We start from the raw sequence: 16,560 nt of genomic DNA, 5'->3' as shown, positions 1-16,560 counted from the left end.
GGTCACAAATCCAAAACACAGCACCATATGGGACGCTATGAAGAGAATTAACTCCATCACAGCAAGACCAGTACGACAGGATAAATTTTTGTTCTCCTCCTTACCGTACCCAGTGAGGCTGCTCCTGAACTGGCCTGTTTTGGGCTCGCAGCCCAACAGGGACGATATGACAGTCATGCAGGTCCACTGGAGGGCAACCCCGTTAGTCAGGGCCTAGCAGAGATGGCCACCAGGAGAGGCTGACAGAGCTGGGGCTGCTCCAGCCGGTAAGAGGTGGCTAACAGGCAATTGAAGTGCAGCACACAGCTGCAGGATAGGGAATTAACAGGGCAGTGGAGCCAAACAATTCCTGGCAGTGGCAGGTGACAAATAATGGGCAATGGCCACCAGCTATGGGAAGGGAGGTTCATGCTGGACATCAGGAAAACGCCTTCACAAGTCGCAAGGGGAACCTGTGGAAGCTCCATCCCCAGTGGTCTCCACGACCCGACCATATTGGCAACAGTCCACTTCAAATGGGAGATTTGACTAGATGGCTTTCAGCAGTCCCTTCCAGCCAACATCTCTATTCTTCTAAGTACCTCATTTTCCAAACAACCTTCCTATACAGTGTTATCACCATTGTGGAGCTGGAAACACTCGGCTGGCAGTTAAACGACTTTCCATCGCAGACCTATGAAACAGCCATTCTAGCCACTGCAGCTGTGCTCTTTGTAGGAGATGATTTTACTTTGGTTTAAAAAGCAATTGGAACCTTGTCCTGTATTTTGTGTACCTGTGCAATGATCCAGCAATACAATGCCTGGGGAAAGTTCAGAGGAGCAGCTGAGTGGTACGTCTGGCTGAGTAGCTGGATGAAGTGGTGTGAATGCCTTCCTCAGCCACCCCCCAGACCACAGGCCTCCCTCTCCCCGCCCTCCTTATACAGGTGAGTGGGGAAAAGGAATCAAGGAGATAAAAATAAAACCAGAACAGCCTTAAGGTTCCACCATTGCTTAGAAATTGTATAAGGTAGGGGGAGTATACTAATACACAGCAGTGATTAATTCACCAAGAATTTGACAGAGGGGTATAACACTTTGCTTGTAGTTTACCTGGAGGAAACAGCAACAAAATTTTCTCAATAATTACAGGCAAATATCTTAAATATAAGATTACTGGATTATATTGGTAAGGGACAATTAATTTTTTATTTTTTTTTTTAAATTAAGGTTAAAGAATAGTTTAAGAGCAATCGGAACCTTCTGGTAACAAAATACAAAAAAGGTAATTAATTTTTGCTGATTTGCCTTTATTAGTAAAAAGTACAAATAAAAAAATTGTACTTTCATGAAACAGTAAACCAGGCTTACACAGTTTTACAATATGTTTGATATTTCTTTCACACAACTGAGGTGAGATGGCTCAGAATATCTCCAGCGGACCCAAGCTTCTTGCAGCTCTAAATGATTACGAACCCCTCAGCGCAGATGTAAGACAAAGAATAGATGAGGTATGGCTCCTAACCAGAGGCAAAAAAAAGATGAACTATGACTCTGGCTGAATTTAGGTATTTCTTTCAAGCACATGTTTTATGTTAGCAGAACTTCAGGGAACTTCACAGGTGAAAACATACAGTGGTTCACTAAGGCAGATGCCTGTGACTGCCACTGCCTGGGCCACGCTTCTCGGTGCTCCTCTTCTTCTGTCTCCAGCCTTCCTGCTGCAGCAACAGCACTAACTCAGGCAGAAGTGCCAAAGTCTTGGGAAGAGAGTAAATGCCAGGGCAGACATGAGAAAGAAAGTGCAAGCAAGAAGCGGTCTGGTGTTGAAGCCATTCTCCAGAACAAAGCGAGTCCTGAGTTCTGGATGCTGCTCCCATACAAAGATTGTGTCTCAAGGATGCTTATTATACATATAATACTATGGTATAACATAGGCATATATTACACAGAATATTATGTACATTATGCAGGATGTATTTTCAGTATATTTTTAGAGGATAGAGCTTTTATTTATAATATTTTGCATTCGGTGGAATGCAACACGCTGGTCTATGACAAACAAGCTGTGTGACAGGGGGAAGGAGTGCAAAGGGGAGAAAGAGGGAGGAGAGAATTTAACAGAAATAACTCCACTTAGTGTTTGAGTGAGCGATGTAATGAAATCTGTTTGCTGTGCTAGCTGTCTCCAGATTGGGCTGTAATTACACCACAGAAGGAAGAAAGGTAGCTGAGTCTCAATCTAGATCATTTATGTAAACTCAGCCTTCTTGTCAACGGCGTTCTCAGATTGCATGCATGCAAACCACAAAAATCTTCTCCTATGAACAAAACAGAGACAGTCTCAAATTGCAGGCTTCTGATACACCTTATATGCTGTCTGTAATTGGACTTTAAAATTCAACACACTGAAGTTCAAAACTTCTCCAGTATTTTCTGCATTTTATTCAGCGCGGTGAAAGACTGTACTCACAGAAGAGCACTCCTTCTTCCTTTCTGCCAAAGGCCGATGTCTAGCCTTACAAATTAACATATTTTTGGCTTAAATGACTGCAAGTGTCACAAACCTAGGAAATTCCTTTGTGTAAGACTGTGTTGAAACAAACTGCTTGATCTGAAGGAGGGATATTCCCTCCCCTAGGAGAGCTGGAAAAACCTCCTTCTTTGACCCAGAGCAACATATTTTATACGCACAGTATAAAACCCAGGCAGTCACTTCCCTTAACAGAGCCAAATTAATATTTGATTAAATATTTTAAAGCTCCTACTTACCATGCTTGACACATTTTCTCAGCAAGTTCCTCAAACACGGAAAGCATTAGGCGCAGGGTAATTTTACATTTGAATACATAAAAACAGTGTGAGGAGACATGACTGCATGCAGACAGAGAGAGGATTTTCCCCCGTTAATCCCCTGAACTGCCCTTCCCCTTGATAAGCGGGTACGTTAATTCCTGGCTTTGGCAGCTTGCTCTCTCTGGGCAGGTTTGAGCGGGTTTCTTGTGACACCTGGATCTTCACACCCCTCATCCCTCCCTCCATCCCTCGGGCAGGCAAACCACCGGCCTCCGCCCTGGCGCCGTCCCCGCCGGTGCCCAATCAATACAGACTTATTTCCTGTCCATTTGCTGAGGTCACGGAAATGGGACTCATTAATTATTTCTGCTGGTGCAGCCTCAAGTGCGCTTCTGGCACGACAAGCGAAAGCCGGCTGTGACCTTTTTTCTTCCCCCTCCCTAATTTTGCTGGTGGCAGCGGCAGCCGGCGCGTGTTCCTCCACCGGGACGGGACGGGGGATGAGGTGCCCAGTGGTGCGGGGCGTCGTCGGCGTCCCCTCCGGGTTGCTGCCGCCCGCGGAGGGAGAGCAGCTCCTCCCAAGGCGGAGTGTCAGGGAAACCTGGTCATGGCGTAGACGATGTTGGCCAAGGCGGCCCTGGCCTCGGAGGGAGGGAAGCGCTCCAGGGCTGCCAGCGCTCTCTTTCCGTGGCAGCGGCAGAGGTCGATGGCAGAAGTCACACCTTTGCCGGCCTTGATCGCTTCCTGCAGCTGTCAGAAAACACAGGCACAACGGGGTGGGTTTCAGCAGTGCTGGCGCGCACAATTATCTCTGAGAGCACAGGGCTTCCACCGCCCCTTCCCGAGGTAAAGGCAAGAACCGAAGCTGTCAAAGCTCTTAAATGCTCTCAGCTGCTCTGTTTTGGCTTCCCACTTCAGCAAAACCATGAGTAATTTAAACTACTTCACCTATTACTTCACGGCCTGAAAGATGCTGGCTCTCCAAAGGGCACACTTAATTTAAAAAAAAAAAAATTGTATTTTTAAATATCTGGGCATTTCATACCAAAGCCACTGCCCAAGCGCTTTTGTGCAGAAGTGACAGACCAGCCGCTCACTCACACTCTCGTTTTCTGCAGTCAAAAACTGGATTTTATGAACACCCATTCTATCCTCTGTTTTTGGAAACAAGCACAGGATGACACATGTGAACTCTTGCCTTTTGTAATACAGGTTTCTATTTATGCACTTATGTATTATGATTACATTTGTTACAGTGGACAAAAGCAAATTTTGTTAGCAAAATGGGATGTGTTAAACTTCATCGTACTGAACTATATCCATGCAAACTCAATCTCAGTAAGGCTAGGGAATTTGACAATGGTTTGGAGATACATCATATGAGAAAGAAAATATTTTCATGGAATAACAGACATTTCATGGCAAGCTGCTGGCAAAGTTTGGCACCTAAAAACCTTGGGTAAATGACAGGTTAAAATGCTATGAAATAATACAAACAAATATGTAAAACAAAATATGTTGGTTTTTCCCAGTATCTCAATTTAGCTGAAGGTCTAAATAGTAATCACATTTATTAAGGGCTTTTTATAATTATGATTTTTTCCAGAACAGCATCATGAGACTGTCATGAAACACTGTTACGTTTTTCCACCCTAAAATACAGGTGTCCCCAGACCAACTCCAGCCTGATGCCTCATGCCAGAGCCTGGGAACCAAGGCCAGGTGGATCTTCAGGATTTGATTATTCCAAAAGCATGACAGCATTTAATGATCTTTAATGTGTCCCACCAGACTTTCATAGGTGGGTTACATCACTGTATCAGCTTTTTAAAAAAGGGCTTTTCCTGAGCACAGATACTTGAGAGTAACTAATTATACAGGGTTTTATAAATTACGTTTTCCTCCAACACACAGCCCGATCCCCCAATTTGTTTACAAATACATCAGTATAACCTTATCTATCTAGTTTAAATCACGTAAAAAGAATCTAAGCTATGACCAGATTGTAAATGTCATCCATTTTATATAGATACTTGCATTCATACAGAATGAATGACATTTCTTATCTGAATACAAACGGAAGTGGATTCATTATCTGTATTTAAAGATGAAATTAGCTGAAAGCATATTACAGCACTTGAGTGTTCAAGTCCCGGTTCATAAAAATTTTATTCTCCACTTCAGTTAGAATCTTCCTGCACTGTGCGCTGCAAAGGAACTTGCCCTGAGGCATAAGCACATTGCATAGCTAATTCAACACGTCTTCTAACGAATGGGAATCAGCCATATAACCACAGCTCTACAGCAAAGGTGGGGATAGGTGAGATGAGGCATGCTAGCAGTGTGAAAAGGTGTTTCTTCCCCCTTCCTTGAGGCACAACTTTGCAAGATAGTAAAAGCCACACATCTTGAAGCAAACTCTGCTGACTTGCTAAAGTTTGTTAAAAAGGGTTAGCGTACCTTGTAATACTCATGTAAGTATATACAGAGATGTAAACAGGAAAGAAAATAGCTCCTAAAAAGTCTTCAAACTGGTCAAAGATCGGAGGAGCTTAGCTTAAGCATATATGATTGCATATACATAACTATGACTTACTTGTAACACCAAAATCTGGGAAGGGGGAGAATTCTAACACAAGGACACAATCCATTTACACACTTGTCTTGTGTAAGCCCTTAGACACACATAGTGCCTTGAAGCCAAAACAATTGCAAAGCTCATGTCAAACTACACGCAGAGGAATCACTATATAAAAATCAGACTAATCCGCTGTTGAATGTTTCCAAGCAAAGTTCAAGGAACCTCAAAATGAAAAATACCTGCTCGTATGGCAAGCTCCTTCCTCAGCTTTTCAGTCAGAGAACATCCTACATAATGAACAATTTATAGTCCTTAAAAACATACCTAGTTTATAATCCATTTGCAGAATCAGCTGGTCAACTCAAATAAGCATACACTGAGGCAAACCAGTCCGGATTAACCAGACTGCATGTTACCTCTATCTCAGCTGGGGTGGTAAATGTGGAGAGGAAAAAAAAAAAAAAAAAAAAGAGTGCAAATTTGGCTTCTTGTAGTGGGATAGTTATTAAAGAAATACGGGATATAACACCCTAGGAAACCAGCTTCAGTAGCCCTGCTGTATGCAAAAAAACTAGTTTAAGCCTTCAGCTGTATTGTTAGCTGTCTTACAGTTACACTTCCACACTCTCGTTCAATTTTTGAGCTTCAATGATTTTATGTAATGAACTTCACAAACTCAGTACCTAGAAAAAAATAATCAACATATCCAGTTTAGAGGTATTATTTTTTAATTTCATTTGGATAGGAGCAGCTAATTTTTGAGGCAAATAAACAGAAACACAAGATGAACTGCTTTTATTTGTTACTCTATAAACTTTAATTAAGCTCCCTCATTCATTTCTTCTAAATAAAGGAATCTGCTCTTTTAATCTCTACTTATATGGCATCATTTTGTACATCAAACGTATTTCCACTTGTAGGAACAATTTCATCCATCATTAAAACACAATCGTCTTCAGAGTCGCATTCTGTAATTAAAACTGAATACAACTCAAAGTACAGATTGCTTCGACACACTTTTATCCAGTTCAACTGCTAGATAGGCTGGAATACTGCATTTTAACTTTTAAGCTTTTGTTCAGACTAAAGACCTACTTCATTCTAAAGGTGCCAAGAATCTGAAAAATATCACCAACTATTATTTAAATTCAGCTTAAAGAATAGTCTTGCAATAGCACAGCCAAGTTAAGACTCAGGTGAGAAGTGATGCCCCCCCCCGCCCCCCCCCCCCCCAATACCAGCACTGTTTCCCTTCAGCACCTTCTGTTTTCCTCAATATATTCAGATATTGACCAGGCTTGACAGTTTTGCCTGGTACACGTGAAGCTCAGAACCCCAAAGTTTTATGTCTGAAGGTTGTTCTATGAATCTAAGAAAAAGCAACAGCAACACCATTATCTTCACAGTCTGGGAAAATTTGCCTGGCTGAGCACTGACGGCAGAGCACATCAGGAGTCTTGCTTCTTTCAGCCTGCTCTATCTGCGCTAAGCTGAGCCTCATCCATTTGACCTGCAATGAATTTATTTTCATTTCTTCTCATTCCCTAGTCTTTGGCTGGAAGGAGGGATGGCTCTGATCAAGAGTTACAGAAAGAGCGAAAGAAAATAGATATGGAAAGGAGAGAAGTGGTGAGGGTTTCTCATTCTGAACGCTCTGAATACACACAGGAGGACAAACTGCTGAGTGAGAGACTGGGCTCTATTTCTCCAGCTTCCTCCTTCCCTTCTCGTCATTTCCTTCTCTTCAGTCATCTTATACCAGCAAACCAAGAGGAGGAGAAAGGGACACTTTCTGAGCCCTTCCAACTTTAAGGTTGTTTTCCACTATCTCCCCTCTGCACCCACACGCTCTAGGCATGTCCTGCAAAAAAATGGTAACAAGCCATTGATTGTCCCTTGTAGATTGCTCCTCGGAAAAGAGATCGCCCACTGGAAAGGAGAGTTTCATATCAGCACCTTGCTTTCAAGCTTCCATTTCCTATTCTTCAGGAGACAACCATAAGCACCAAATAGTTGGAGCTAGGGCATTTTCCACTCAACCCTCTGGGGTTTGCTGGGCCAAAACCAGAACCAAAACCCAGAACAGCAGCCACTTTCTATGAAAAGGGGGATCTGACTTCAAGACCTTGGTCTCAGGACTGCTTCCATCTCTCACGTTAAAAGCTACTGAACAAAATACAGAGGCAGTTTTGGAGCAATGCCCATGTAACCATATACAGTCCATTCACAGTTCTCGCCCTACATGTGGGAACAGGAGGATGCTTACAGATGACAACTTTACTTTTCTGTTCACTGACTTGCCCTTCTACGTCCACCATAAACCAAAAAGCATATACTTCTGTGTCCCATCTCTCTGCTTATGAGCTAGTAAGATATTAAAACTAAGAAATTATTTCCTGCAGTAGCGCGTAAGCAAATAATAAAAAGAAAACCTGTGTTGTCTAGGTCATACCACATATAAAATTGTACTGAATTCTCATTCCTGCTCCTGCTTTGTAGCATTAATGTTTGGGGTCTTTTTATTAAGTATTTAGGCACATTAATAAGTAAGGGACAGTCTACATTTGGATCAACAACCTTGACAGGATCTACTCAGCTTTTAGATTCTACTGATTTGTTATAAATACACAAAGAGTAATGAAATGGTGGTGGTAAATCTCAAATCAACTGCTAGTTTCACATATGGTACTAAATAGTCATCCAACAGAAGTTGCCTCTAACCAGATTTGACAACATTTCAACTAGATTCAAATCAATGACCAAGAGGCCAAGAGGTCCACATCCTGTTTTTCTGATGTTTAAACTATACTTTTTTTCCTTCATAGTTAGCTATCTACATGCATATTTTTTTCCTGAAGCAGTATGTCCTTGCAGCAAAGATCATCAACCACTTCTTGTGCTGTGTTAACAAGCGTATTCAGCAAGCAATTACCACCCCCTATTTGGGGCTTGTGGGACCATGTCTGGAGTGCTGTGCCCAATTTTGTGCTTCCCACTAAGTGAAAGACATTGCCATACTGCAGCAAGTGCAGTGGGAGGCTACCCAGATGATACGGGGCTGGAGTAGTGCATGGTCTACAAGGCTTAGTTCAGCCTTAAGAAGAGAAGGCTGTTATTGCTGTCCTAACCACCTCATGGGCAAGTGCAGAGGAGTCAGAACTGGACTCTTCTCAGAAGTGTATGTGGAAGAGATGAGAGGCAACGGGCACAGGTTGCAGCATGGGAAATGCTGATTAGACCCAAGGAAATTCTCTTCCACCGGGAGGGAGGTCAAGCACTGGAACAGGTTGCTCAGGTCAACTGTGAAATATCTGTCCTTGCAGATACTCAAAACTCAACTGAGCCATACTGGCTCTGCTTTGAGTGAGAGGTTGGACAAGACATGCTCCAGAGGTCCCTTCCAACTTAAATTATTATATGATTCTGTGAAAAAAGTAGAGTTCAAAGGACTGTGTTTCCCAGTGTCTTTGTTTTAAAAAGGCAAAGAGAAAATTTCTCATCCATACCACAGCATGTAAATATTTGCCTTTCAGACCAACTGTTCTGGATTGCTGTTGGACAGAATGGCTTGTCTGAGGGCAGCAACAGATCAAAGAGGCAAGCTAGGTACTGCTGGATTTTGGAGAATGAAGAATTAAAGGAGACAAAAACTAAGCAGGTGTTCAAGTACAAAGACAAGTAACTTCAAATCTTCTCTGCTGAGATATTTCTTATTTCCTAGCCAAAGGGAAGAAGATTCCTCTCAGATAGCTCTACCTGTAGGGAACAACAAATTCGGGGGGGGAAGAGTACCTGAATATGTGGTGAATATTTTGGCTGTACTAGGCTTCATGTGCAAAGGGAGAGAGAGAACACTGAAATTCTTATTCCCCACCCCCCAATGGTCAAACTTAGGATTAGTTATTTAAGTGATATCAACAAGTAACTTCAGAATTTTTTTGTTGTTTTAGAAGAATGATCGTAAGCAGCTAAATTTCTTATATACTGAAATTTTCAAACATCATGCATTCTCTCTGACCTTGAAATGAGCTAAAACATTCCACACTTCTGAAGCACACAGCACTCACTGAAACAAAAAGAAACCCCAAAACACAAAGTTTAAATTGATCTGTGGCTGAGTGACTGAATAACGCTCTAAGTGTTTGCAGTGTTCTGCACTAGCTTTTCTAAATTTGTTTTCTCTTTTGTGGGAACACCATGCTCAATAAGCACTAATGTTTTAGACTGCTGAAATGTTACCTTGAAAAGGCATCAACACGTTTCACAGCTAGTAGATCAACTTTGTTTTTTTAAGTATCTTGGAATGTCTCAGCAGCCACTCTCACAGTTTTTGTGGCTGGACACAGGGTTATGCTCTTCCTTCTCAAAATGGGCTGGACAATCATTTAAATGCATCACTTTATAATGTCATAAGATGCATTTATTTTTTAAGAATCTTTGTTGGCTATATATGTAGAATGATATGCCACTTGAAATTGGAGCAGTAAATGTATTTATCCAATATTTTCTTGGAAACTTTTTCTATATAAAAGGTAAAGAAATGCATCTTTAAAGGGCATAAACACCCTGTAGAAACTTCCATTAGTAGTACTACTCATCTGACAAACAGAAAAATTCTCTTTTTACTTAAAACTCAAAAAACCTTATCTAGGAAGAGACCAAATCTGGAGAGAGTCACCCCCAACAGCAGAGGAAAGATGGCATGCTTACAGGGAACACTGCTACTCCAGCTGTTACGCAGTCCTTGTAGTACACTTTGTCAAAAAATTACAAGTCATCCCGAGACAGTGATTGATCATACAGACCCTTTAATATTTTAGAAGAGACACCAACTCCTCCTCCTTACGCCTTTCCATGTCTTTCACAATCAACTTAACAAGGCCCACTAAATTTTAAACCTAACCAATGGTAGCTAAGTGTCGCCTTTTTACCAAAAAGCATGACTTTCTTAAATCCCATTACTGCAAATAGTGATCGGTAATTGTCATCTTAGCATACCCAAGAAAATAACTTGATATTTATGTCAAAAGATGTGATAGTTGTTTGCTTTAGTGAAACAAAAGTTGTGCTGGATTCTCACCCCAAAGCAGCCATGGAAAATACCCACTGGTTAAAAACAAAGATGCAACTGATTTTTGGTACTGGATGTACACCTTGATAATTCAGATATGCTTAATTCCAACCAAGGAGAAAATTGCTTCTTCTGAATGGTTGTGGCTGCTTTTGTAATATTACTAACACACCTAAAAACACCTTATATTCATCAAATCACTGACTATTCTGTTTTTTTAATATATGTAACAAAAGGCACTAATGGCAATGGCTGCTCCAAAACAAACAAGGCAAATTTTCATGGAAAACCGCCACAGGTCATAAGCATCTACAAACAACAATCCTCCGGTTTTAACTCTTTGCTGCATTTCAGGAGCAAGAGAGTGAATAGTCTGTGGCCTATAGTCCCATGACACATATCATGATGAGTCTCTGGCATTTAAACAAACAGAACTGCGGGACCACTGCCATTTACAACATGGGACTGACAAACTGCTCTACAGACAGCACTGCAGCAGGATGAACGCACTAACCCTGGTAGTCAACGGTGAGCTGGGGAAGGGGAGCCACGTGACTCTTGCTAACACAACTGGATGGCACTGTGTTATTGATATTTATTAGTTGCATGACAGTAGGCTACCACTGAGAAACCTCCTTGTTTCTGAATGTGACCTTTCCTATTTTTCTTCTTTCTTTCCTACCATATGGTAAGTCAAGACATTAGTGCCATGCAGTGTATGAATGGCTGGATCTACCACTTCTTGACTCATGCTAGTTCCAGTACTGGACAAAATCTGCGCCCTGTGTTAACATCATGCACAGTGTTTCATATACAAACCAACGAAGTATGTCACAGCAGACTATGCTGATGTACCATATTTCCCATGCCAGTTTGAATGAAAGGCCTCTATAACGGACAGCAGAGCAAATGGATAGGGCTACAGAAAAAAAAATATAAAGTTTTGCTACATCCTCTTTCACTTGACTTAATTTATCTTTTTTGAATGTTACATTTAGAAAAACAACAAATCCTTGCAGTAGCATACTCATTGGCTGCAAAATACTGGGTTTATTTCTTTATTTAGCCTTATAATTTTTCTAGAGCCTTGGCCAGAAAACAAGAATTGTTCCTAGCTTACTCATTTCTGCTACTAGTCGTGCCTTTGTTACACGCATTTAACAAGTCTGTATAATGCCAAGCACCATTAAGGCCTTGACTTCAGTGGAGAGTTTTTAATCAGTATTATAAAATAGTAACAATTAAATTGAGAATCTCAATTTGTTGTTTTAGAATTACACAGCTTGTCTTGCATGCAAAGTACATGTAAAATGGATAAAAGCTTTTTGATTTTAAAAAGTCTGAGATTTTTGCCAAAATCCCACATACAAATGAGGGTGACAGGAAAGTTGCCGTCTCTTCCAATGGTACACATGAATTTTGTCCCTGCCATATATTGGTACTTTCTCTTCTGTCATCTGAGAAACACCACTAAAGCAGAGCTGAAACTACTTATTCATCTCTGGAAGAGACTTTCAAACACCACAATGATGGATCAATAATTTGTCTGGATGCAGTGTTGATGGTGTAGAAAAAAAAAAAAAGAGTGAAACATTCAGATACTAATGTGAGAAAATATATTCAAAAACACAGACCTTAAAAACCTTTTGTGATCTCAAAGTCCTTCTGATAAAAAGATTGAGAAAAGCTGGGAAAAAAAATACTAAAAAATTTTGCAGAACATAAGTGACCTTACTGTCATGACAGTCTCAGACCTAATTAAATTAATAGAAAGTATTTCACTTCTATATTTATGTCAGACCCCTCACTAAATTTACTAGTACCATCTAGATATTTTTTTGTCAGTGAAAAAAAATCAGGGATACCATTTTAATATAACATGCCTAGAAAGAACAATTCAAAATTCTTGAGCAGTCTCAAAATTGAAATAAAATAAGACCTTTGCCTTTTAAGGAGGCATGTTAAATGGGTGGATCTCAACTTCTCAAATTTACCTTCATTCATTATTTTAATTGAAAGCCACAGTGAGTAAGGTAAAATATTCCTAAGCAGGCTAAACAGCTAACAATTTTTGTATACATATATTTATGCATTCAACTAACGGAATAACATTTTTATCTCAACTAAGTGGCACACTGAAGTTCATAATAAAAATTATGAGAACAATAATAATACAAATTTTCAGAAGTTCTACAGCTAGTTTTGGTGACCTTTGCTCTTACAAAATTAAAGACGAGATATTTTGGAGACTCAGTGAGAAACAAGCCCCCAGATTTGATTAGGAACATTAACGTAATTCTAGCAACTGAATAGAAAGATGAGAGGGGACCTTGATGCTGAAAAGAAAAAAGACTGAGCAATGTGCAAAACACTGACTCTAGCCATGTAGAAATAAAGACAGCACAGCAAAGCGCAAAAAAGAAATACTATTTTGTACTGCACAACATGCCTTCTAATTGGCTGTGTGCATGTACTGGCCAAGCTACTATGCTGGGGTGAGCTACAGGTTACTGGGTTCATTTAGCACTTTTATTTTAAACGAAGAAACATAGAAGAGAGGGACATGACATCATAGTTTTGAAACTGACTTCTACAAAAACCAAAGTTGATTATTATCTGAGCTCACAAAAACCATGGAGGATTTTTCACTATCATTACTAAACTCATAATATCTGTGCTTGTGTAAAAGATGATTACCCGGAGCTAGTAAAATCACATGCTTTCTGGCCGAAGTCAATTGCTCAAAATACAAAACTTGAAGGGCTTTTCCCCCTTCCTTTCCTTTTATTCAAGTGTCCAAGTTGCCTAAGCACACTGTAAGTTTTTAGATTTCATGGGAAGGATCCAAAATATGAAATAATTTCAGTCAAAATACAGAATATGCTGACAAATATTTAATTCAGTGAAACGATTTTAAAGGCTTTTCTCCCCCCACCCCCGCCTTTTTTTTTTTTAAACTATGGAAATTACATTGGGCAGATCACAATTGTAACAATTAAAAGGAGGAAACCCATTCTGGACTTACAAAAGCAAGTAGCCTAGTTTAAACATTCACAGAAGTGTCTCACATACTCAGACATATTTGAAGAAGAAATTCAGTGCTCTTAATGGTGATTTAGAAAGTCACAGTTGTATCAGTTTTCTTCTATTGCAGAAAAAAACCTAAAAGCACAATGATTTTAAATAGCAAGCTAAGGTTGAGAACCTTTTTATGTTCTGAGAGGAAGGAAGGACAGAGAGCTTTTTTAATGATCCAAATTACAAATTTTCTTAATACAGAATAATTGTAATAAAAGTCTGACCTGTACCTGTGTGTTAGCCTTCCATACTAGCAGCAATCAGTGATAGCTGTAACACTCTTCAGGCACCAGTTCAAGAAGCAATTCTCAATCATGCATGTGGCTCAATAATTTATATATTATTTCCCATTCATGCTGGAGATAAGTAGATCATGAGGGTCCAGTTAGTTAAGACTCAGAACAAGTCAGGCTCATGCTCAGTGAGCGAGTTGGGGACACAACATCATCTTCTGCCTCCACCAAAAGTACGCTGTGCTCCAGTATTTAAACCAGGAGAACCTCCTCAGCCATCTCCTGCAGCTCTCTAAGAGCTTTACGGTGTTCCAGCTACTTTTCAGTAGATCAGCTAGTTAGTTCAGGTCTGCCTTTACTATAGAGCAGTCCCAGTAGCAAATATAGTGGTGACTAGCTAAAAGTTGAAATGGGGTCTGGAAAACCACAAATTATTATAAAACATGTGTATGTATATTTTTTAATAGATGGCATGGCATTAAGGTGAGATTAAAAAAAAAAAGTAACAGCATACTCTATCAATATACAGGGAACACTGATGGGAGCTAACCTGCAAATGACTGCAGAAAAAGACAACAGCAAAAGCCATCAGAAGCCTGGTTTCAAAACCAAGTTTGGGGAAGTAAATGGGATAAATAATGGCAAAAATGATTATTAAATAGCTACATTTGATACTTACAGTACAGCTGACTACTATTGGCTTTTTAAAAATCAAGAAATTGCACAAGCCATTTTCTCTCCCTCCATATACGCATGCACAGATTATAACCTGACTTTAATAAGGAAGTTTCTTTCAACTGTCAAGAATATCCTTGAAAATATTACAAAAAACATTAAAGAGATTTTAATGTAATTTACCAACCTTCTTGTAGTCCATTATATTTCCTTTTCCTTGTGCCTTAAAGAGAAAGAAAGATTTTATATAAGACACTACATACTACAAACTAGAGCTGCAAGAATAAAGAATGCAATTAAAAGAGCTACTACTTTAAACATAACTGACTTTGTTTAGGAATCTGATAAGCAAAAATCTAAAATACAACCAAATATGTTACCAGCTTATACAACATGGTTCTGTTTCAGATGAAAGCTGCAGATACTCCATGTAATTTTTAGGTTTTTTATTATGACTTGTAGTTGAACAGTTGTTGAATCCAAAATGTTTTGATCTTAAGAAATCTTGTTGTTTGCATTAATTAATCTCTGCCATGAGGTATCAGCAATAACAGTATTTATTTTCTTAACAGAGAAATCTCCATATATCTATAGTGATTTGCACACAGGTAATAGTCTAGAGCTCTCAAAAGGGGATGACAGGACCATGTCAGCACTATTAGACCCAGGTTAGAGGTGCTTTTGGTTTAGAATTGTATTTTTAATTTTAAATTTCTTCTTGCCCAGACACAGAAAAGTACGTAGTCCAAATTCCTCAATTTTGTCACAGGACAATGTAGAAGAGAACATGTCTATGTCTTTCTCACCCAGTGGCAGTCCTCTGCCAGACCCAGAGCATTCCTACTTAATCAACCTGAAGCCCTTCCCTTAGGTCAGATCCAGCTGTATCATTATCACCTCATCCAATTCCAGCTCATCTCTTTTCAGGCACACTGAGGGAAAAAAAAAAATAAATCACCCATTTCTTTCCCTCTAGCCTCCACAAGGGAAGATCACAAACCTCAGTTCTTCTGGAATGTGTCTCCTGAAAAGATGTAGATTAGGACCACTACCTCTCCATGTCCTCTGGGGACCTCAGAGAGCAGCCAAGAGGAGCACGCCAACTGGCATAAGGAGAAGAGCTGAGGCCTGCACTGAAGAGGAACACTATGTGGCAAGCACAGCTTTGAAGAGATGTTGCCGAGATGGCACAGATTTGGAAAATGAATTAAACTTTGTAAGGGATGAAAAATAAAATAGAGAGAAGAACCGACAAGAGACTAAGCAAGCAGAACAGGAAGGAAAACAGTAGATAACAAAACTGATTTCACTGAAGGAGAAAGGGGACTGATCCACAAAACCTCTTTACTATTCTCTTTAAGCTTCTTAAGAGTCAGCTTTTCTGGAATGCATATTAAGAAAACAGTCTGAGAGCATTTGGGAGTAGCAAAACCACTGCCAATAACTGCTTCCTTATTTCTGTATTCCCATCTCTTTGATTTGCCAACTTTTATTCATACCGGTTGGATCTTACGCTTTCTTCAAAATGTATCTTGTAGTTATATTGTATATCAGAACACACCAGAAATATGTTCTTTAACAAATGATTGCCTATATGCAAATTCACACTGCAGCGGAGAATTTGCCAACATGTTTGAGGAAGATGCTTTTTAGTCTTAGCAATACCAGAAGAGGTGTGCTCAGCATGCCTCCTCTGTGTCTAATACACATCACAAACAGCAAGAATATTTTCTCATGCTCTGTTCCTCTCAAGTGTTCAAGTCAATGGCAGTTGTGCTTCTCCAAGCAGCAACCTTACCTAACCTGTTTCCTAAGCCTTCTTTACTACAACTACACCTTTGGGTTTTTTTTTTTTTCTTTCTTTTTATCCTCACAGTAGTTTGGCTCTTTTGACTTTTACTGACCCCGATTTCAGACACATAAGATTTTTTTTTCCCCCTTTTACATCAGACTTCTGTATCTGGTTTAGTTTTCTCAAAGGTATTAAGTCTGATTTGCAAAAGGTATGCAATCTTGTCAAATTTGGATAACTTTCTAGGTCTCACTGCTTGGCTGGGGAGCTCAGGCTCTGAATGGCAGGGCTCTAGGCCCTCAAAGAAAAGCATCTGCTTACCAGCATACTAGAGACGTGAACGGCCAACACAG

At 40.0% G+C, this 16,560-nt stretch overlaps 1 protein-coding gene across 2 annotated transcripts in view; it reads right to left on the bottom strand.

The window, feature by feature from the left end:
• Positions 1–1,270: 1,270 nt before the first annotated feature.
• Positions 1,271–16,560, bottom strand: part of PDSS2 (decaprenyl diphosphate synthase subunit 2) — a 122,742-nt gene continuing 107,452 nt past the window's right edge. For both annotated transcript variants that reach the window (XM_059833837.1, XM_059833844.1), the window contains exons 7-8: positions 14,603–14,638; positions 1,271–3,527 (exon numbers count right to left, since the gene is read on the bottom strand). In XM_059833837.1, coding sequence (XP_059689820.1) covers positions 3,369–3,527; positions 14,603–14,638 — 195 coding nt within the window. In that variant the 3' untranslated portion in view covers positions 1,271–3,368. The remainder of the gene's footprint in view (positions 3,528–14,602; positions 14,639–16,560) is intronic.

Source organism: Gavia stellata, chromosome 2 (genome assembly GCF_030936135.1).
Source record: "Gavia stellata isolate bGavSte3 chromosome 2, bGavSte3.hap2, whole genome shotgun sequence".
NCBI classification, from domain to species: domain Eukaryota; kingdom Metazoa; phylum Chordata; class Aves; order Gaviiformes; family Gaviidae; genus Gavia; species Gavia stellata.
This window is presented reverse-complemented; position numbering and strand designations above follow the sequence as displayed.